Below are 23167 nucleotides of genomic sequence, written 5' to 3'. Positions count from 1 at the left end.
TGTAGCTAAATAATCTTCTACCTCACAGCACATAGAAACTGTATACGGCACAGAAACAGGCCATTTGGCCCTCAGTTCTGGGTCAGCATTTGTGCTAAACATTAGTCTCCTCTCATCTCCTGCATTTCACCCTATCAGCAGAACTTTCTCTTTCTTTCTTCCACTTATGTTTATTCAGCTTCCCGTTAAAGGTTATAGGAAACTATGAGTCGGAAACATAAACACAGTCCAAGCAGCCTTGTGGAATTTCCCTCTCTCAGAGGAAAAGCAGAGAAAGCTGGGAAGTGAGAGGGAAAGGGAGAGGGACAGCCTCTTAATATTTACAAGAAAACAAATCAATAAACAGGCCACTTCAACTCAAGTGGGTACTTGAATTAAGTGGAAGGTCCCTGGAGTGGAGAACAATTTAACGAGTTACAACCAGCATGAGACTCTTCCCTTTGCAAGTCTGGGATCCCTGTGACTAATCCGAGTGATCCATTACCTGCACACAGCTGTTCCCAGCTGCTGAACTACTGTCTCCTCATCAGAAACATAATTAGCCATGAAAAGCTTGTAAGTATCTCTCTGCAGAAGTCTCTCTATAAGCCTGTTCCTTCACAGTGCAGGGTATCACAGCGTGACTTATTGCAATGCCTCAGGGGACCAAACAGTATAAAATTCAGTTAGTGATGAGCACACTGCAAATTCCAAGGTAAATAGCAGATACTTATTCATGGGCAGTAAACACAAGGTGAATAAAGCATGGCCTGGTGTGAGCTGGAAACTAAATTCTTCTGCACCTTCTGCCAACTCTTTCATCTCCACTCAGCCTTTTGGCAATTTCTCATATTTTGTTTAGCTTTGTAAGGCTATCTCTTTTCTTTAGTCCTTTTAAATTACTTCTTTCGTAAACATGGTGTCATTACAACAACTTGTATCTCTATAGCTCCTTGAATGCAACAAAATGTCCCAAGCTACTTCCTAGTCAGGTTATCCACAAATGTCTGACATTGAGCCCAAGGTGCTGACAGCTGGGCTTAGTGAATGAGATAGATTTGTAAAGGAGCAATGAGTCCTGGAGAGGCTGCTAGAGACACTGCTGCCCGAGGGATGAGAATCAGGAACGTGTGAACACTTAGAGGAATGGAGAGATCTTGGAGGCAGAGAGACAGAGACAGGTAAGGGGAAGGCCAGGAGAGCTGGGTTGTAGATTGGGGGTTTGGATTTGAACACAGAGCCCAGGTTATTAGCTCAAACACTGGAGTGGGGTTTTGGGCCAAAGTCTGGAGAAAACGCAAGAGCAAACCTGGGGCTGTAAGTTGCAAATATCTTTTGAGAGCTCCCTGCTGCTCAGGTTTGGGTAATGTTTGCTTTGGAAACGGGTTAGCAAGCTGAATTGATCCAATTCCCGGGGCAGAGCCAGTGCAAGTATAACAGCTCCACGATATAAGTGCAATGTAGCAAAGCGAAGCACCTTGAAAAACTGAAAAAAAATTGTCTTGTATGAATACGTTTCCTGGCACAACACCATGGATCTGAGGTAATGAAATGGAGATTGAGTGGCTTGGAGGGGAAATATTTGGCTTGGAAAGGAATGAAACATTTTGATGTTATTTCAGGATTAGGAATTCTGTATGATGGGAGTGGATGGGAAGTGAGCTGGTAGATTGGAATTTAATGCTTCAACTGCTCACTTGCTGGGTCAGGTTTGCACTCTGTAACGGCTGCGTTACAGAAGGAATAGCCTGAAATTCAAATTGGTTCTTGCCAATGAGGTTCATAGTTTTGTTTTTGAATTCCTCACCACCCCAGATAGGACGGTGATGCTACACCTCTACAAATCATTGGTCTGGAGTAATGTGTTCAGTTCTGGGCACCATATTTAGGGAAGGCTGATTAGATTAGATTCCCTACAGTGTGGAAACAGGTCCTTCGGCCCAACAAGTCCACACTGACCCTCCAAAGAGTAACACACCCAGGCCCATATCCATACCATTACCCTAAATTTACACCTGACTCATACACCTAACACTATGGGCAATTAACCTGCACATCTTTGGACTGTGGGAGGAAACTGGAGCACCCAGAGGAAACCCACACAGACACGGGGAGAATGTGCAAACTCCACACAGACAGTCACCTGATGCAGAATTCGCACTTAAGTCCCTGGTGCTGTGAGGCAGCCGTGCTAACCACTGAGCCACCGTGCCGTCCATAAAGCCCTGGAGAGAGGGCAAACAAAGTTTACCAGAATGATAACTGATATGAGCGATTTTAGATACAAGATTAAAGAAGTTAGGCTTCTTCTCCTTAGAACTGAGAAGTTGAGGTGAGCTTATTGAGGTGTTCAAAATTATGAACAACATTCTGCTTCTACTAGTTGGCATGTCAGTACCTCAGGGGGTGGGGGTCACAATTTCAAGATTGTCAGCAAGAGAACTAGGAGTGAAATGAGGAGAAACTTCTTTACTCATTCGGTTAAAATCAGAAGTTGCTGGAGAAGCTCAGCATCTGTGAAGGGAAATTTCTACTTTTGTTATTGATTTACAGCGTCCGCAGTTCTTTTGGTTTTTACTCAGAGAGTTGTTAGGGAGAGTGGTGGACGTGGATTCCATAGGATGTTACAAAAGAGTGCTAGGTATGTATTTGAAATTGATGAAGGTTGAGAGCAAAAGGAGATAGGGCTAGAGAGTGGGACTAGCAGTGTACACATATAATGGGCTGAATAGCCTCCTTCTTTGGTGTACAATTCTATGATTCTATGACTGTCTTCAAACATTATGAATTTGTGGTCGTTTCACAGGGTGCCAAGACATTCAGCGTGAATGTATGGAGGAGTCAGAAATATACCACCTTGCAGATTGCACATTTGGAAGCTGGGTCTCAAACAGGCAAAAGGAGTTTTTTGCCACATTAATGAGAGACTAGCAGCTGCTTAATTCCTGCATTACCAGATTAGTTTTCCCTGAGTAAAAGCAAAATGCTACAGATGCTGGAAACCTGAAACAAACACAGAAATTGCTGGAGAAACTCAGCAGGTCTGGCCTCACCTGTAGAGAGAGAAACAGAGTTAATGTTTTGAGTCCATCGTGACTCTTCAGAACTGAGCCCATTGCACCGTGTCCAGCTGCAAACCTGACCAGATTACTAATGAGATGCGTTAAAAAGTTGACTACATTGGCAAACCATGAATTGCCATTCTCTGGCACCTGTCCAAACTCCAATAGACACACCTTTGCCCCTTTCACTCCCCCCTTTCCACTTGAGTAGATGGTAGCACATGCTAGCTTCAAACTCCTTTCTGAAGACTTCAGCTGATAATCTAGTTTGAGACACACTGCAGTGCTGTGGAATGCTGCACTGTCATTGGCGTCATTGTTTTAACTTATAAACAAGCCACAATGTGAAGGTGAACAAGAATATTCCCCATGTGTCCTGATACCATCAACCATTGGTAACACAGTCTACTTATTCAAAAACATTTCACGGCTGGAAAGCACTTTGAGATGTACTGAGATTGTGAAAGCCACCACATAAATGCACTTTGGTCTGACACTTGCTTCCTGCACAAAGCACTCTGAGTTCTGCTGGGTAAGTGTCAGTTATGTGAAGGGCCCTTTAAGGAGTTTAGCAATATTTGATTTGTAAGGTGAGGTCGCATTCTGCAGATTCTGTTTGGGACTGTGAAATTCTGGAATTCCCAGCTCCTGTCAGTTCCCTCAAACAAAGGCTCATTCAGAGAGGTTTCTTTTCAGGAAAGGGGGGGTGGTGGGAGGGGGTGTGGAGGGAGTTGATGTGAAACATGAACAGGGCCAGTACCTCTGTGCTACGTGAGCAAGCTGACAGATCACAGTCCCAACTGGAATCCATGTTCATAGTCACTTGTGAGAAACATATCAGAGGAACTCCGAAACCTGCCAGACCAGGTCTCAACAGAATCTAACTGGGTTCTAGAAATGATTATGAATAGATTTTAATTGGAATGAAATTTTAAATTGGAAGCTCCCTTCACTAAATGATAAATACCTTTTAAGAAGAGTTTCCTGGGGTTTAATTGGATTTTTACAGTGAAACACAGTTAACAGAATGGATGCTGTAGCAGCTCCCCTTCTGAACTCAGTCTCACAGATTCTAAAATGAATTACCCAATGACAACATCACCAGGTGATGCTGAAGAAGGAAAGTGACTACAAGCTCTCCGACAGTCAGAAGCAGTCAGTGTCTATTGGACCCCAGCATATGGCAACAGGGCACTGAGCAAACAGTCATCTGTAAACAGTGGAAACTACAGTCCCTGTTAAGAGAACGTTATTGATCTGAAACATTAATTCTGTTTTCTCTCTCTCCACATGCTCCCTAGCCTGCTGAACTTCTCCACCATCTCCTGTTCCTACTCGAGTTCTCTGTGAGTCAGATCCCAGCAATGGCTGCGGAGCTGATTTTATTGAAACAGTTTGACCCAGGGTCTCTGTCAGCTGGGGGCCTTACCCTCAGCCTCACTGAGCCTGTTCCCATGTCTATGTTTTATTTTCCTGCTCAGCCTGTATCTGACCCACATGGACATTCACTAACATGGGAGAAGGAATTCCTGAGTCAGGAGTGTGGTGCTGGAAAAGCACAGCAGGTCAGGCAGCATCCGAGGAGCAGGAAAATCGCTGTTTCAAGCAAAAGCCCTTCATCAGGAATTCCTGAACCAAGGCCTATCCACAATCTGTCTTTCCTGTCTGATTTGGAAATGAAACACTAACTGCCTGAAGGCACTTTGATACTTCGTCAAACCCAAAGACATCAGCCAAATGTTCAGGATTAATGTCACTCGAATGTGGGCAGGGATTTCAAATTTATTCAGCATAGACCAGACACAGTTTAGCAGCAGCAGCACACAGTGCAGGTCACTTCACATTGCATATCTGGGGCACCTGAGAAGACAGCTACACATCATTGGCATCAATGGGCAAGAGCAGCCATTAATCACTAACAATGTCCTGGAATACGGAGACCCTCATATGGAGTTTCACCAGGACCATAGCCTCTCCATTGTGGTGAAAACCATGAAGAAGCTCATAAACCTGAGGTCACACCCAGATACAGCTTTCTCTGGGCGGGAATGGGGGTGGGTCACATTTCACTCGTGGGTTTTGAGGAGGCAGCTGGCCATTTAATATGTAAACAGACCAATCGGGGAAGGGGTTATGGTTTTGGGAAATGAGCCCAGCCGGGGAGTGTATTTCAGGATTCGTGACCATAATCCCATGAGTTTTAAGATATTCATGTTTAGGGATAACAGCAGTCATTGGATGAAGGTGTTAATTTAGGGGAAGGCGAATTACAGCAATATTAGGCAGGAACTGGAGAATGTTGATTGGAGGCTGCTGTTTGAGGGTAAATCCACATCAGACATGTGGGAGTATATCCAACGGCAGTTCATAAGAGTTCAGGAGTGGTATGTTCCTGCAAGAATGAAGAATAGGTATGGCAAGTTATGTGAACCTTGGATGGCCCAGGAATGTTATAACCTTGGTTAGAAAGAAAAGGGAAGCATGCGTAAGGTCTAGGAGGATGGGAACTGATGAAGCCCTTGAAATATATAAGGAAAGTAGGAAAGAACTTAAACAAGAAATTGGAAGGGTCAAAGGGGGTCATGAAAAGTCATTAGCAAACAGGATTAAGGAGAATCCCAAGGCCTCTTATTTATATATATATATATACACACACACACACACACACACACACACACACACACACACACACACACACACACACACAAAATATATATATATAAAAGGGTAAATTGGGAAGGGTTGGCCCACTCAAGGACAAAGGAGAGAATCTGTGCGTGGAGCCTGAAGGGGGAGGTGAGGTCCTAATGAATATTTTGTGTTGGTCTTCAGTAAAGAGAAGGAATTGGTGGAGGATGATCTCAGGGAAGGTAGTGTCGAGTTTCTAAGCTGAGTTGTTATTAAAAAGGAAAAGGTGTTGTATATCTTAAAAAGGTATCCTAGAGTATTGAGGGAGGCAAGAGAACAAACTGCTGGAGCATTGACAGACATCTTTGTCTCCTGTCTGACCACAGGTGAGGTCCCAGAGGACAGGAGAATTGCCAATGTTGTCCCACTGTTTAAAAAGGATAGCAGGAATAATCCAGGAAATTATGAGGCCTGTGATCCTCATGTCAATGAGAGGGAACTTATTGGAAAGGGATAAGGTCTATATGCATTTAGAAGCAGATGGACTTATTAGTGACAGGCAGCATGGTTTTGTGCAGGGGAGGTTGAACCTCACTAACTTGCTTGAGTTTTTTGAGGAGGTGACGAAGGTGATTGATGTTGTCTACATGGACTTCAGTAAAGTCTTTGACAACATCTCTCATGGCAAAAGGTGAAGTCACATGGCATCAAGGGTGAGCTGGCAAGATGGATACAGAGCTGACTTTGCCATAGGATACAGAGGGTTGTGGTGAAAGGATGCCTTTCGGAATGGAGGGCTGTGACTCGTGGTGTTCCACAGGGATCAGTGCTGGGACTGCTGCTGTTTGTGGTCTACATAAATAACTTAGAGGAAAATGTAGCTGGTCTAATTAGTAAGTTTGTAGACGATACAAAGATTGGTGGAGTTGTGGATAGTGAGCAGGACTCTCAGAGGATACATTAGGACATAGATCAGTGTGAGGCATGGGCAGAAAAATGGCAGGTAAAGTTTAATCCAGACAAATGTGAAGTGTTCCATTTTGGAAGGTCAAGTTCAGGTGGAAATTATACCGTGAATAGCAGGACCCTTAGATTGATTGCAATATTGATATGCAGAGGGATCTGGGTGTGCAGGCCCATAGATCACTGAAGGTGGCAGCACAGGTAGTTGAGGGAGTAATGATTTGGAGATGAGGTGTTGGACTGGGATGTACAAAGTTAAAAATCACACAACACCAGAATTTAGTCCAACAGGTTTAATTGGAAGCACACTAGCCTTCGGAGTGACGCTCCTTCATCAGGAGCGAGTGTGCTTCCAATTAACCCTGTTGGACTATAACCTGATGTTGTGTGATTTTTAACTTTAAGGGAATAAACAAGGCTGATGGCATGCTTGTCTTCATTGGAAGGGGCATTGAGTATAAGAATAGACAAGTTATGCTGTAGCTTTACAAAACTTTAATTAGGCCACACTTGGAATATTGTGCACAATTCTGGTCACCACACTACCAGAAGGATGTGGATGCTTTGGAGAGTGTACAGAAAAGGTTTACTCGGATGTTGCCTGGTCTGGGGGATTTTAGCGATGAGGAAAGGTTTGATAGACTGGGTTTGGTTTCACTGGAATGCAGGAGGTTGAGGGGCGACCTGATAGAAGTTTATAGGATTGTGAATAACATGGATAGAGTGGGAAGTATGAGGCCTTTTCCGAGGGTGGAGGGGTCAGTTACTAGGGGACACAGGTTCAAGGTGTCAAGGTGGGGGGATGTTTAAAAGAGATGTGCGAGGCAAGTTGTTCACACAAAGGGCCTGGAACATGCTGCCAGAGGAGGTGGGGGAAGCAGACACAATAGCAACATTCAAGAAGCAGCTGGATTAGTACCTGAATAGGAAGGGAATAGAGGGATATGGATCCTGTAAGTGAAGACAGTTTTAATATGGAAGGGCAAAATGTGTTAACACAGGCTTGGAGGGCCGAAGGGCCTGTTGCTGTGCTGTATTGTTCTTTATTCTTCTTTGTTCTATTGAAGTTCTCGGCTGCTTCTGGAAAGGGTATTGGAGTGGGTGCTGGGATTAAGGGGTCCTGGGGGGCTAGAGGGATGGTTGGTGCTTAGTGTTAAAATTTTGGGCATGATACCAGAACCACGAGACACGTCTTGCACCCATCCACCTTTGCAGCAGCATCTTCCCCACACATACTTAAGGGCTACCTGGCCTAATTTCTAACAATGTACCCCCATCGATACTTCTCTTCACTACCACCTCACCCTCGCCCCCACACCCACCCCACCCCCAGCAGCCCAGATATCCAATATCTACACAACCACTTCTAAATATCTGATTTGCAAGTTGGGAATTCTCCCAGCTCTGTGAAACCAACTCCAAAGATGTGCAGGTTAGATGGATAGGCCATAGGAAATGCAGGGTTACAGGATAGCGGGGTTGGTCTGGGTGGGATGCTGTTCGGAGGGTCATTATGGATTCAATAGGCCGAATGGCCTGCTTCCACACTGTAGAGATTCTATGGTTCTAACTCAAGGATGAAATTCCAGATTCTCTTGTAACTCAGGGAAGAAGTCCACATTGCAAAAATTGCAATGTTAAAACTCAATCTCAAAGGCATATATTTAACTGACGTGTATTGTAATCAGTTTTGGCTCCCTTACTTGAGGAGGGGTGTAGTTGTAATGGAGGCAGTTCAGGAGAGGGTCACTAGATTAATTCCAGAGATGAGGGGTTTGTCTTATGAAGAGAGATTGAGCAAATAAGGCTGATACTCTCTGGAGTTGAGAGGGATGAGAGGATACCTAATTGAGGGATAGACAATACTGAATAGATATGGAAAGGATGTTTCCTCATGTGAGGTAATCTAGAACAAAACATCATAATTTTAGGATAAGGTGTAGCAGATTTAAAACAGGGATGAGGAGGAATTATTACTCTCAAAGGGCCATGAATCTGTGGAATTCACTCCCCAGAGTGCAGTGGATGCTAGGAATATAAAGGAATATATAGACAGACTGTTAATTAGTAAGCGGTTGAAGGGTTGTGGAGCTGGGCAGGAACGTGGAGCTGAAGCCAAGAGGAGATCAGCCAGGAACGTATTGATTGGCAGAGCAAACTTGAGGGGCTGAATGGCCTCCTCCTGCTCCAACTTCTGACATTCTCAAAGAAAATAGTCACTATTTGCTTATTCAACTGTAAACAGTACTTTCAAAGGATCAGCATGGGTATGATGGACAGAATGGCTCCTCTCTTTGCCATAGATAACTGTGATTGAGCCTGAACAAGGTGGAAAGCTGATACCAGGATTTCCTCCTGAGCCACAAGATAAACAGCACAACCTACACTGGGCTGGCTATCGATTATTGATTATACCTGAGCACTGTAACCCCAGGGAAATTTGCAAGTTTGAGGGATTAGAAAATGTTGAGACAAATTCAGACTTGAGTCTGATAGTGATTGATTTAAGTGGAAATAACAACAGGGACAGATCTATGATGGGCTGCTCACTCAGCTACCTCACACTCTCACATTGAGGTCTGAACAATCAACAGATTCGCTCGTTGTTTTATCCCATCCCTCATCCCTTTTAGACTTTGACCTATCTCAGTTCTGTATGAATATATGAAATTGATCAAAATAAAATATTTATTGATGTTCACTGGAAGAAAATCAAGAATACGTTATCCCAAAGTATACCTGTCCCTGGGAGTGTATGATGGGGACAGTGTAGAGGGAGCTTTACTTTGTATCTAACCCCGTGCTGTCCCTGTCCTGAGAGTGTATGATGGGGACAGTGTAGAGGGAGCTTTACTTTGTATCTAACCTCATGCTGTCCCCGGCCTGGGAGTGTTTGATGGAGGACAGTGTAGAGGGAGCTTTACTCTGTATCTAACCCTGTGCTGTCTCTATCCTGGGAGTGTTTGATTTGGACAGTGCAAGGTAGCTTTAATTTCAGTTTATCAGAGTACAGTAAGCTTTACTCTGTGATTACCCCTGCCCTGTATCTGTCCTAGTGGCTTTTGGGATGGTGTCGAGGGAACTTTTTTTCAGCTTTATTTTCTGGTTACTTTCAGATTAAACAAGTAGAAAGAGCTTTACTCTGTATCAAACCCAGTACCGTCCCTGCCTTGGGAGTGTTTGATGGGGAGAGTATAGAGAGACCTTTACTTTCAGTGAAAAGAGTAGACAGAGCTTCACTCTGTACCTAACTCTGTGCTGTCCCTGTCCTGAGAATGTTTGATGAGAACAGTATAGAGAAAGCTTTACTCTGTATCTCACTCCATGCTGTAAATCCTCAAACTATTCCATCAAATTTTTCACGTTTTTGCTTTAACAAAACTATGTTGACTCTGTTTGATTACATTAAACTTTTCAAAATATCTTACAATTTCTTCCTTCATAAAACATTTTCTCAGTGACAGATGTTTGGTTATCAGCATATAATTTCTGACTTATCTCCTTCCCATCTTTAACAGGGTGTCAATTCAGTGGATTTCCAATCTGCTGGTTCCCTCCCAGAGTCCAATGAATTTTGGAAAATTTTGTCCAATGTCTCCATTACCTCTGCAGCCACTTCCTGTACAACCCCCCCAGTCATGGGGAAGAGGCTGTCAGTCACAGCTTCACTCTGCACCCACTCTGTTCTAATCTTGGGGAAAAAAACAGTGAAATGTTCCAATTTGCAAAAGTAGTTTCTTCATCTTGAAGATCACTAAAATGGAAATTATTTTTACAGGGACAGATGATATGAAGCAATATCATAAATATCACAACACAATTGCCTCATGTACACAGTGCTGTGTGCTGTCAAAGGGAATGGCTCTGAAGGGGTTCATGTTGACCTTCCATTGGTTTCACCCATTCTGTTGATTTCACACATGATCTGTGGGTGGAGCTAAAGCCTTTTTTCATTGTAAGAGGAATCCATGTATCTACATCAGCTGCTTAGGGTTCTGTAAATGATGCCTGATTAAATATAGTTGGACATATTGCTATCATGCAAGAAACTTTCATGTTATTTAAGACCAGTCTCTCCTGTAAGGACTTGACAGTGGTGTACCCTCTGCCTCTAATCACTAGATAGGCTGAGGACAACTCTTATCCAGTACCATCCACTGGGAGAGGCAGCAAGAAAATACCAGATGGTGCCAGGAGTAGTCACCTGGGAAAGTACCACTGTTTTATTGATGAACAGAGATTTCAGATCATGAAATGGGTGCTTGTCCATTCAGAAACTGTGCAGGAAATGGTTGCATAATGAACCACACAGCTCAAAATTACATCACTATATAGCAACCAATTAAACGGGAAGGAATCTAAAATGCACCCCAATCTCTAAGCCAGCAATTTTTTTTTGCAAAGAAGGGGTTATTTCCAAGTTTCCACCTCAACTTGTAAATGAATCACTGACCCAGTCTGATTACAAATCCTCAGAGGAGCAGAGAAAGAAACCGAGTGGATTGCTACATCGGGGAATGCCTCACTCTGCAGTTAAGGCAACTTTTCAATGCACTTGGACTGTAGTCTCAGAGGCGTTGGTGGTTAACTGAAAAACTGATAATGAATCATTCAATTCAGCGAGTTAGTGTCATTGTTTACTGACCTCTTCCTGACTCTGTTTTGTAGATGCCTCCTCCTCAAGCTTTCATACTCTGCCTCCAACAATAACAACTTACATTTCTTCACAACTCCAATGTACACTCATCTCCCAAGGTGCACATAATGCCACCTTTCCCATTGCTGACTTCTGTTGCCCTGCAAGTTACAGCTGACACTAGAAGTCCAAATGTGGAGCAATTTTATTCCGTTTAAGTTTAAACTCAAAGATCAAACTATGCAGGCATCAGTAGGTGTGCATCTGGAGTATTGCATTATAAAGATCACATCGTTTTATTTATCTTTATTTCGGATTGTGGATCAAGATGGGGAAATGTCTGCTTTAAACCAAGAACTGTAAGGAGTTGCTGCACTTTTCAAAAAAAAACTTTCTGTGACTCATTGCAAGTTGTGTTTACGCTGATACCTTGCTCAAGAAATGAACATAGAACAATACAGCATAGGAACAGGCCCGTTGACCCACCATGTCTCTGTTGACCAAGTTGCCATTGTAAACTAATTCCATCTACCCACACATGGTCCATTTTCCTCTCTCTGATCATGTGTCTGACTAAATACCTCTTAAATGTTGTTATTGTATCTGCTTCTACCACCTCTCCTGGCAATATGTCCCAGCCACCCACCGCCCTCTGTGTAAAAAAAATTGCCTTGTACATCTCCTTTAAATTTTCCCCCTCCCACTTTAAACCAATGCCCCCTTGTGTTTGATATTTTCATTGAAGAGAAAGATTCCAGTTATCAACACTACCACTGCCTCTTATAATTTTATATACTTCATATTATCAGGTCCCCCTCAGCCTCCAACGCTCGAGTGAAAACATTCCAAGTTTGTCAACCTCTCCTTATAGCTAATACAATCCGGGGAACATCCTGGTAAACCACTTCTGCACCCTCTCCAAAACCTCCACACACTTCCCATAGCGTGGTGACTAGAACTGTACACAATATTCCAAATGTGGTCTAAATTATGTTCTGTGCAGCATGGCTTGCCAACTTTTCTACTCAATGCCCTGACCAATGAAGGCAAGCATTCTTTACCACTTTATACAGTTGTGTTATCACTTTCAGCGAGCTGTGGTCTTGCACACTAAGATCTCTCTGTACATCAATGTTCCTAATATAGAATCATAGTAATCCTACAGTGCAGATAAAGGCCATTTGATCCATCGAGTCTGCACTGACCCTTCAAAGTACATCCCACCCTATCCCCATAACCTCACATTTACCATAGTTAACTCATCTAGCTGACATTCTATGGAGCAACTTCACATGGCCAATCCACCCAACCGTCACATCTTTGGAGCATGGGAGGAAACTTGAGTACCTTGAAGACTTCGCTCAGATTAGGTTTCATTTTTCTAAGTTCTAGAGAAAATAATTCTTGCCTCATAACCTAATCCTTTAATTCCATGTTGTGGAGGTGCCAATGTTGGATGGGGGTGGACAAAGTTAAAAATCACACACCAGGTTTACAAGGATGATACCTGGACTTAAAGATCACACAACACCAGGTTATAGTCCATCAGGTTTATTTGGAAGCACTAGCTTTTGGAGTGCTGCACCTGCTGAAGAAGCAGTGTTCCAAAAGCTAGTGCTTCCAAATAAACCTGTTGGACTATAACTTGGTGTTGTGTGATCTTTCAGTCCAGGTATCATCCTTGTAAACCTACACTATATTCCCTCCAAGGCCAATATATCCTTCCTAAGGTGTAGTGCTCAGATCTGCTCCAAATAGAGTCTAACCAGAGCTTTGTATTACTGCAACATAACATTTGAGTCCTTTTACTCTGATCTTCGAGACATAAAGGCCAACATTCCATTAGCTTTCTTGACTATTTTCCCCACCTATTCAAGACATTTTAAAAATCTATACACTTAAACCCCCAAGTCTCTTTGGATGTCCAGTGATACCATCTACCTTGATTTATTCTTTTTTCAGTCCAAAATGGTCCATTGACCTCTATGATGACTTTATAATTTTATGCTATCATCTACAACGTTTACAATGTCACCCAACTTTATGTCATCAACAAATTTCGATATATGACTTTCTATGCCATTATCTAAGCTGTTAATAAATAATGGGAATGACAGATCCCTGTGGGACACCACTGCTCACATCCCACCAATTTGCGTACCTACCCATTATTCACATTTTCTCTTGCCTGCAATTTTCCAGCCATGTCAGTAATTTGCCCCCAGTTCCATTGGCTTCTACCGTTGTTAGCAGTCTCTTATGTGGGAATTTATCAAATGCTTTCTAGAAGACCATATGTCCAGAGACATTCCCCTATCATCTTAGTCACCTCGCAAAAAACTGAAGAAGGTTTCTCAGGCATGACCTACCTGTCATGAATTCATGCTGGCTATCCCTGATTAACTGAACATTTTCAACATTTCAGATAACCCCATTCTTGATTACAGAAATGAACAACTTGCCCACCAGATGTTAGGCTAACTGGTCTGTAACTCCTTGGTTTTTGTCTTTCTTAAAAAGTAGAATGGCAAATTCAATTTTCCATTCCAGATAGATGATTGCTGTACCTAGGGAACTTTGAAAGATTATAGTCAGTGAGTCCAAAATAGGGTGGTGCTATTTACTGTATATTTTTCTCTTGCATTTGACCTGTCAAAATGCATCACCTCACACTTGTCTGGATTAAACTCCATCTGCCATTTCTTCATCCAACTTCCTATTGTATACTTTGATAACCTTCCTTACTGTCCACAACTCCATCAATTTTTGTAGCATCTGCAAACTTATTGATTAGACTACCTACATTTTCATCCAAATTATTTTTGTATTACTAATGACAGAGATCCCAGTAGATCTTTGTGGGAAGCCACTGGTTACAGATCTCTCATCAGAAAAATACGACTCCACAACTATTCTCACTTCGTTTCTGACCAAGCCAATTTTACATTCAACTTGCCGACTCACCATGGATAAAAAATGAGGTCTGCAGATGCTGGAGATCACAGCTGCAAATGTGTTGCTGGTCAAAGCACAGCAGGTTAGGCAGCATCTCAGGAATAGAGAATTCGACGTTTCGAGCATAAGCCCTTCATGAAGGGCTTATGCTCGAAACGTCGAATTCTCTATTCCAGACTCACCATGGATCCCATGTGACTTAATGTTTTGGACCAGCCTACTTTGAAGGACCTTGCAAAATGCTTTCGTGTTGGAGTGGACCTACCCTTTCCCTAATTATCCTCTTGCTCCTAATATTTGTATAAAATGCCTCAGGATTCTTCTTAATCCTACTTACCTACTTACTTCCAGCCCTTCTAATTCCTTGTTTAATGTTTTCTTGCTTCTTTCATATTCCTCAAGGCACTTGCCTGATTTCAGCTTCCTAAATCATGCATATACTTCCTTTTTTTTCAGACTAAACTTTCAATATCTCTTGTCATCCAAGGTTCTTGAATGTTTCCTCCTTACAGAAACACCCTGCTCCTGCACTCTGATCAAACAGCCTTTAAAAAACACCCAAATGTCTGATGTAGATTTACCCTCAAATTGCCACCGCCGATCTAATTTCTCCAACACTGTTGCAATTAGACTTCCCTCAATTTATCACTTTCACCCCGGGACAATCTTATCCATAATTATCTTAAAACCAATGGAATTATGGTCACTCTTCCCAAAATGCTCACTTACTAAAGCTTTACTCAACTGGCCAAGCACTTTCCTCAATACAAGGTCTAATATGGCACTTTCCTAGGTGGGCTATTTACATATTGTTTTAAGAAACCCTCCTGGATTCCGCCAACAAATTCTGCCCTATCTAAGCCCCTGTTACTAAGGGAGTCCCTGTCAAAATTGGTGAAGTTAAAATCTCCCATTACAAAGCACTGTTGCTCTTACATAGAACCATAGAATCCCAACAGTGCAGAAAGAAGTCATTTGGCCCATCGAGCCTGTACTGACCATCTAAAGGGTATCCCATCCAGAACCACTCTCCTATTCTATCCCCATGACCTAGCATTTCCCATGGCTAACCCACACATTCCTAGACTCTATAGGGCAACTTCAGCATGGCAATTCCACCTAACCTGCACATCTTTGGACTATAAAAGGAAACCGGAGTACGCCCACACAGACACAGGGAGAATACACACATGTCATACAGACAGTCATCTGAGGCTGGAATTGAACCCTGGACCCTAACACTGTGAAGCAGCAGTGCTCACCACTGAACCACAGTGACATCCCTCACCCTTCTTTGATCTACTCACATGTCTGTTCCTTTACTTCCCCCTGGCTATTGGGAGACCTAAAATAAAACCACATCATGGTGATTGCACCTTTCTTATTCCTGACCTCTGCCTATACAGCCTCATTGGATGACCCATCGAAGGTGTTCTCTCATACAGCAGCTGTGACAATCTCCTTAATCAGTTATGCATTTCCCCCAATCCTTTAACACCCTTTTCTATCCCACCTGAAACATCGAAATCCTGTAAAGTTGAGCTGCTAATTCTGTTCTTCTCTCAACCAAGTTTCTGTAATTTCTTCAACACTGTGGTTCCATCTGCCTTACCTTACCTCTTATAGTCTTTGCATTAAAATAAATATACTTCAGACCACAGTTCTGCCTTGCTCATGAACCTGGCCCTGCCTGTTCTTCCCATTAGACTTGTTTGACTGAATCACTCCACATGCTGACCCACTGCTCTGGTTTCTGCTCCCTGCCACAATGGCTGACACCTTCCCGAGTGAGACTATTAAACCTCCCTGAAAGGATTGTGGTGACGCTCTAGTTTTGGTGCAACCCATCCTTCTTATACAGGTCCCTCCTGCCCTATAAGAGATCCCAATGATTCAGAGAGATGAAGCGCACCCTCCTGCACCAGCTCTTTAGCCACACAGTCAACTATTATCTTCCTAATTCTGGCAACATGAGCACAGGGCACATTAAAGATAATCCAGCAGATTTAACCTATTTTTCTTTGAATTCATTCTTGGAATGTGGGTGTTGCTGGCTGGGCCAGTATTTGCTATCCATCCCAAGTTGCATTTCAGAAGGTGCTAATGAACTGCCTTCTTGAACCGCTGTGGTCCATTTGTTGTAGGTTGCCATTAGGGAGGGAATTTCAAGATTTTGGCACAGCAACACAGAAGGAATGGCTCTATGACTCGATCATCTTGCTGAAATACACTTTCCCATCTCCCATCAACACCCATAATCCTGGGACACCCTCCCTCACAGTATTGTGGGTATTCAGGAAGGTACCTCACCGTCACCTACTACTGGGCAACTAGGACTGACCAATAAATAGTCCTCCTGCCAGCACTGCCAACATCCCATGGATACACAAATGAAAAACTTAAACTTTGCTCCTTCAATCCCATGCACACAAACTCTCATCAATAGATTGGGGCTAACAACTTTCACCTCTGAATCAGGAGTCATGGGTTTAAGCTCCACTCTATAGATTCAGGGGTAAAATTGAAGTTATAGTCCAAGTACAATACCAAAGGAGTGCTGCAGCATTAGCAATGCTGCCTCTCAGACAAGATGTTAAACCAAGGTCCCCCCTCAACTTTAAGGTGGAAAATTCCATCGTTTTGTTTAAGAAAGTCAGAAAAGTTCTCCAAGGACTATCTCTCAGTCAAGACTGTAAAGTAGATGATAATCATCCCTTTGCTGTTTGTGACATCCAGGCATGTGTAAATCACTCCCATGTCTGACATTCAAGCCTTTTAAAGGAAGTTGGTGCAGTGTCCATGGTGTACACTGAGCTTGTAAAAAGGACAATATTAGTGAAAGTCCTTTACTTTTGTACACAAGACACTCCAGAAGTTCTTCAAAACCAACAGGGTCCATTTGATTAGACAACAGTGTACTCCACAAATACTTGTAACTGGCAGCACCTTCTCTCATTGAATACTAGCAATTGCCGGGGTAGTATACCTTCACACTAAGGAAAGGGTCCACACCTTAAGGAGCTGAACTTCAGCTAATTTCTGATAGCTAGCTGAAGGGACTGTCAAGGATGTTCCTCGCCTGCTCCATGCACACAGCCCTTCATCCCTTTATCCTTTTCTTCTAACCTGCAAAACAGATTTTAGAATGAAGAAGGCACAGTCCTGATCTGTATGTGGCTGGTTCAGACTCGTTGGACCAGATTTGCGAACACTACTCAGAAGTTTTGCTCCTGGCTTGAGTTCAAGGTAAATAAGAGGAAATGTAGGAGTCAGAGGCTTGCGCTCAGGTGAAATCTAAACTTCAGCAAATTTCATTGGACAAAATCCAAAATTAAGATCAATCAGTCCTAGTTCTGAGGATACAAGATCCTGACAGCAGGAAGGGATAGGTGATGGGTGAAAGAATAAATATTTTCAGACAAAGTGCAGTCAAAATGAAAGGAACCGTCAATATGTGTCATACTGAAGATCATATAATGTCTGTTTTTAGAGACAATGAATTCTTTGTGTTGCCTTTAGCCCGTGCAACATCTGATCACCGTGGAGATGTCAGACTGAAGAAAAGGAAGTTCTTGCTTGAACAGAAATGATCAGTGACAAACAAAAACAATACAAAGTTTATATTTACACAACGAAACATCCAAAGGCACTTCATGGGAACAGTCTCAAGTGACACAACATTGAGCTGCGAGATCAGGCGATCAAACGTTGGGTTTAAGAGACATCAGAGTACAATGGGACGTTGTTCAGATGGACCAATGGGCTGACGAGTGGCAGATGGAGTTTAATTTAGATAAATGTGAGGTGCTGCATTTTGGAAAGACAAATCAGGGCAGAACTTATACACTAAATGGTAAGGTCCTGGGAATATTGCTGAACAAAGGTTCCTTGGAGTGCAGGTTCATAGTTCCTTGAGAGTGGAATCAGAGATAGATAGGATAGTGATGCAGACATTTGATGTGCTTTCCCTTATTGGTCAGAGTATTGAGTATAGGAGTTGGGAGGTCATGTACAGGATATTGATGAGGCCTCTTTTGGGATATTGTGTGCAATTCTGGTCTCCCTCCAATAAGAAGAATGTGGTAAAACTTAAAAAGGTTCAGAAAAGATTTACAAGGATGAGGGTTGAAGGGTTTGAGCTATAGGGAGAGGCTGAATAGGCTGGAGCTGCTTTCCCTGGAGCATTGGAGGCTGAGGGGTGACCTTAAAGAGGTTTGTAAAATCATGAGGGGCATGAGTAGGGTAGATAGACAGGGTCTTTTTCCTGGTGTGGGGGAGTCCAAACCTAGAGGGTGTAGGTTTCAGGAGGGAGGGGAAAGATTTTAAAGACACCTAAGGGGCAACTTTTTCCACACAGAGGAATGAGCAGCCAGAGGAAGTGGTGGAGGCTGGTATAATTACAACATATAAAAGGCATCTGAATGGGTATATGAACAGGAAGGGTTTAGAGGGAAATGGACCAAGTGCTGGCAAATGGAACTAGATTTATTTAGGATATCTGGTTGGCATGAACTAGTTGGACCAAAGGATCTGTTTCTGTGCTGTACATCTTTGTGATTCTCTGAGACATCTTCAAGGAGGAATGTTACATCGAGAGGAGGGACATGATTAAGTAGGGAACAATGGAGCTTGGAGCTCAAGCACCCAAAGGCATTGCAACCAACAGTGAGGTACATATAACTGGGAATGCAGTAGAGGCCAGAATTAGAAAGAGATCTCAGAAATATGTGTGGAAATTACACAGATAGGGAAACAGAAATAAGGCTCGTATCTGTCCTGAAATTCTCGAGCAGCTTCGGTGTCAGAATCCTCTGGGCACTTTTTGACTCATGTATTTCTGAATAATCTTGTTGCAGTGAATTAAAATATTAATCCTAAACCATCAGGTCTCAGCTCAGGTCTGTCTGATGGGGTGGATATTGCTCATGTCCTACCAACAATGATTTTGGTCTTTTCAGGAAGTTATGGACCCAACCTCAAAACAAATACCGACTCACACTACCTTGTCAACCAATCATAATGACAGAACACCATGGTGAATTCTTCCTTAGCTTGTTCCAACTTGGCTAAAAGATTCAGAAATGGGCGATAGAAGAAATATTTCTGTCATGTCTGGATGATTATCTGATTATTCTCAATCTCATTACCCCTGAAGCTGTCCTGCTAAGGGGTCTGTCATGGTTCAGAGATGGCTCAGTGTAGGACAATCATCACACAGCGAATGGACAGTTGGATATGGTCTGGACTGGTGCTCAGGCTAAAACAGGTTTGTTCATCATATCCCCTCTGACCTTAGGAAGACCTGTGTTTCATTGCTTTACGTCTGGTGTACACAGATTAGTGACAAAAACCAGCCAAAACCAACCTGCACCTGCTGCTGTTGAAGGTGTAACAGATCCACAGGACTCACTTCTCCATTTGCATCCCCATTTGAGCCACCTTCTCGCCCTCCACCATCCGACTGGCTGCTTAAACTACTAATTCCATTTTGATTGGCTGATGTGCTTCGTATTGCCTCTGATGCAGATTCCACCATCATGGCTTAAAACCTAAAAGTGGGGGATGATTGAAAAAGAGAAAATGTTATTGGCCTCATCACACAGCTCAGCACAAACGCAACCATACGGCCTGCTCACTGAATCACAGAATGGTGCAGAAGAACAGGAGGCCATTCAGGACATCCCATCTGTGCTAGCCTTCTGAAAGATTTATCAAAATAATCCCACACCCCCGTTGGCCCACACCCTGTCTAATATTCATTCGCTTTTCTGATAAAACTTTCTGTTGAATCTACTGTCACTGCCCCATAAGGCAGCACAAACCACAACAACTCGCCATCTCTAAAATGAAATGTTCTTTTCACTCCTTTGGTTCCTTTCCCAATGACCTTAAACTGGTGCCCTCTGATTATTAATTTTTTTATTTGTTCCTGGGACATTGGAGTTGGCAAGGCCAGCGGTTATTACTCATCCAGTCAAGAGAAACAGCTTCTCCCTCTCCTCACGATCAAAACCTCCATTATTTTGAGCATCTCCATTTGATCTTCTTTTTACTCTCACTGCTTCAAAATCCCAGATTCTCCAGTTTCCTCAGACAGCAGAGGTCCCTCTTTGCTGGCTCCATTCCAATAGGTTTCCTTTACAATCTCACTGGGATATTATGCTTTTAGCTGCATAGACCTGAGGCTGCAGGTTTCATTCCTCAGCTGGGGACATCTGGGGCAGTGGTTGGAGATGGAGTGATGGAACTGGACCACAGAGGTCAAAGCAGGAGACTGAGGCCTGACAATTATTGGATGACTGCAGGATGTGATCTGCAAGTGCGCGGATGGCAGCTGAAGGCAAGGTGAAAGTGAGAGGTGGCATCATCTCTTGGACTGACTCACCCACGATATGTAGACTGAGGTTAAGAGAATGGATTCCAATAAACTATGCTCTTAATGAATTTAAATCTTCAGAAGGAAGCCAGCGCAGTGGCTGCGGTTTAATGCTTTGTGCACAATGCGTAAGCACATGTATTTCCCAGGGATCCTAATGCCCTGACCCAAACACCATGTAAACCCACCAGATTAAGCTGCAATCTGAGGTGAGCGCTGAATGTCCTGGTGAATCACGAGCCTCAATACTGAGGTCTTGTCCTGCCCCGAAGCTGCTAGCCAATCAGGGGATGCCAGTTTCTGGGTCCTAGAGGTCATTCCTGATGTCCAGAATTTAGGGGCTTAAACAGCAGCACGGGAAATGCTTTTCTCTCAGGGTGTTCATGGGTGGGGGAAATGGGGGGTTGAGGGAGGTCAGACATAATTGTATGGGGGATGGGCAGATCTGACTTTCAGTGGCCACCCCTTTGCCTCATCACTGCTTCTGATTGGTCCCAGAAATAGGTGCAAATGGAGGAGCCCACCCAATCTGGCAGGAAGCCCAATGAGTAAATCAATGTTTTCTGTAATAAAAACAGAAACTGCTGGAGACACTCAGCAGTCTGGCAGCATTTGTGGAGCGAGAGAAGCAGAGTTAGTGTCAAGAATCCAGAACTTCTTTAGAACTGGTCACTTTTCTTGCCAGGCAGTAAAACAGGTCATTGGGCCATTGGACAATTGAGATCTCAAAAATCCATTAATTGACCACTTAATGACCTTAATTAGTGTCAAGTTAGAGGTTTCTTACAAAGTTTCTGACTCAGAATGTATTGCTGAGGTGATAAAAATGGAGCGGGTATTACTCTGGGGCCAACTCTCCCAATTATTTGCCTTTCTCTCCACCATCAGGCAGCAGACCATCACACCCACACTTAAAAAGAGTTCATCAAAAGTTGAATGAAAGCAGTTCTTGCTCCAGTCTTGCTGTCACAATCTCCCCATTATAATGACATAAGTCTCAGAGTTGTTATCAATTTTTCTTAATCTTTATGAAGTTCAAACTTTGGCAGCTCCAGTTAAATTTGTGAATGTTTGATCTTCATGCTTGGTCTTTTCCAAACCAGTTTTCTGACTGCTAACTGGCTATTTCTCACGATCATGCACACTGATCCTGTATTTTCCCAATGAGTGAGTGAGGCCAGTACTATCCCAGGAGTAAGGATTGCCAAGTGAGTCAGTCAGACCACATGCATTGATCCTGGAAGATATCAGCACAGGGAGACAGGGTGGGGAAGAAGGCATTTGGGAAGCTTGCCTTCAATAACTGGGAACATAGACCATCGGAATGAGGAATTCTTGTTACAGCTACATAAAACCACATTGGTTAGGCCACAGATGGTATGCTGTGTGCAGTTCTGGTCATCTTACTTTTGGAAGGATGTAATTGTGTTGGAGAGGGAGTTAACCTTGGAGTCAGCACGAGGAAAGTGATGGGCCAGTCAGTGTCTCTGGCTGAGCACTCAGGTCCTGTGTGGACCACTGGCAGAGGTATTCACCAACATCTTCAACCTCTCCATCCTGCAAACTAAAGTCCCCATCTACTTCAAGAAGATTATCATACTACCTAAGGAAGCACACGCAATGTGCCTTAATAGCTACTGCCCAGTGGCTCTGACCTCAATAATCATGAGGTGCTTTGAGAAACTGGTCATGGCCCACATCAATTCAAGTCTCCCTGTCTGCTTCGATCCCCTACAATTTGCCTACCAATGTAACAGGATGCAATTTTCCTAGCCCTGCACTCATCCCTGGAACGTGTGGATAACAAGGACACCCATGTCAGACACCTGCTCATCAATTACCGCTCTGCCTTGAACACCATTATCCCCTCCAGACTGATCTCAGAACTCCGTGACCTTGATCTCAGGTTCCCCCCTCTGCAACGGGATCCTCAGCTTCCTGACCCACACTCTGCAATCAGTGAAGATAGATAACTGCACCTCCTCCATTAGAATCCTCAACACTCCAGGCCCCTAAGGACGTGTCCTCAGCCCCCTGCTGTACTCCCTGTACAGCCATAACTGTGCTGCCAAATTCCAAACAAATGATATTTGCAAGTTTGCTGACGACACCACTGTGGTAGGACAGATATCAAACAACAATGAGTCAGAATACAGAAAAGAGATCGAGGGCTTGGTAATGTGGTGCAATGATAACAATCTCTCTCTCTCTCTCTAAATGTTGGCAAATCTGAAGAACTGATCATTGACTTCAGAAATAAAGGAGAACAGACCCCCATCTATATCAATGGAGCACAGACTGAGAGGGTGGACAGTGCCAAGTTCCGAGGAGTGATGATAACCAACATCCTGTCCTGAACTTCCCACATAGACGTACCAGTCAAAAAGGCACAACAACTCTTCTTCTTCACCGGGTGACTTAGAAAATTTGAGGTGTCCATAAGAACCCTCACCAACCTTTCCTGAAACACTATTGAGAGCATACAGTCTGGATTAATAACGTTAAAAATCACACAACACCAGGTTATAGTCCAACAGGTTTAATTGGAAGCACATTAGCTTTCAGAGC

General features: G+C 43.3%; 1 protein-coding gene across 4 annotated transcripts in view; it reads right to left on the bottom strand.

Moving 5' to 3' along the window:
- Window positions 1–23167, bottom strand: part of foxp4 (forkhead box P4) — a 390222-nt gene that overhangs the window by 285974 nt on the left and 81081 nt on the right. For 3 of the 4 annotated variants that reach the window (XM_060845038.1, XM_060845040.1, XM_060845039.1), the window contains exon 2: window positions 19589–19772. In XM_060845038.1, coding sequence (XP_060701021.1) covers window positions 19589–19762 — 174 coding nt within the window. In that variant the 5' untranslated portion in view covers window positions 19763–19772. The remainder of the gene's footprint in view (window positions 1–19588; window positions 19773–23167) is intronic. The other variant, XM_060845041.1, reaches the window with a different exon arrangement.

Source organism: Hemiscyllium ocellatum, chromosome 26 (genome assembly GCF_020745735.1).
Source record: "Hemiscyllium ocellatum isolate sHemOce1 chromosome 26, sHemOce1.pat.X.cur, whole genome shotgun sequence".
Classification (NCBI taxonomy): domain Eukaryota; kingdom Metazoa; phylum Chordata; class Chondrichthyes; order Orectolobiformes; family Hemiscylliidae; genus Hemiscyllium; species Hemiscyllium ocellatum.
The sequence above is the reverse complement of the archived record's forward strand: the minus strand, read 5'-3'. Positions and strand labels throughout refer to the sequence as shown.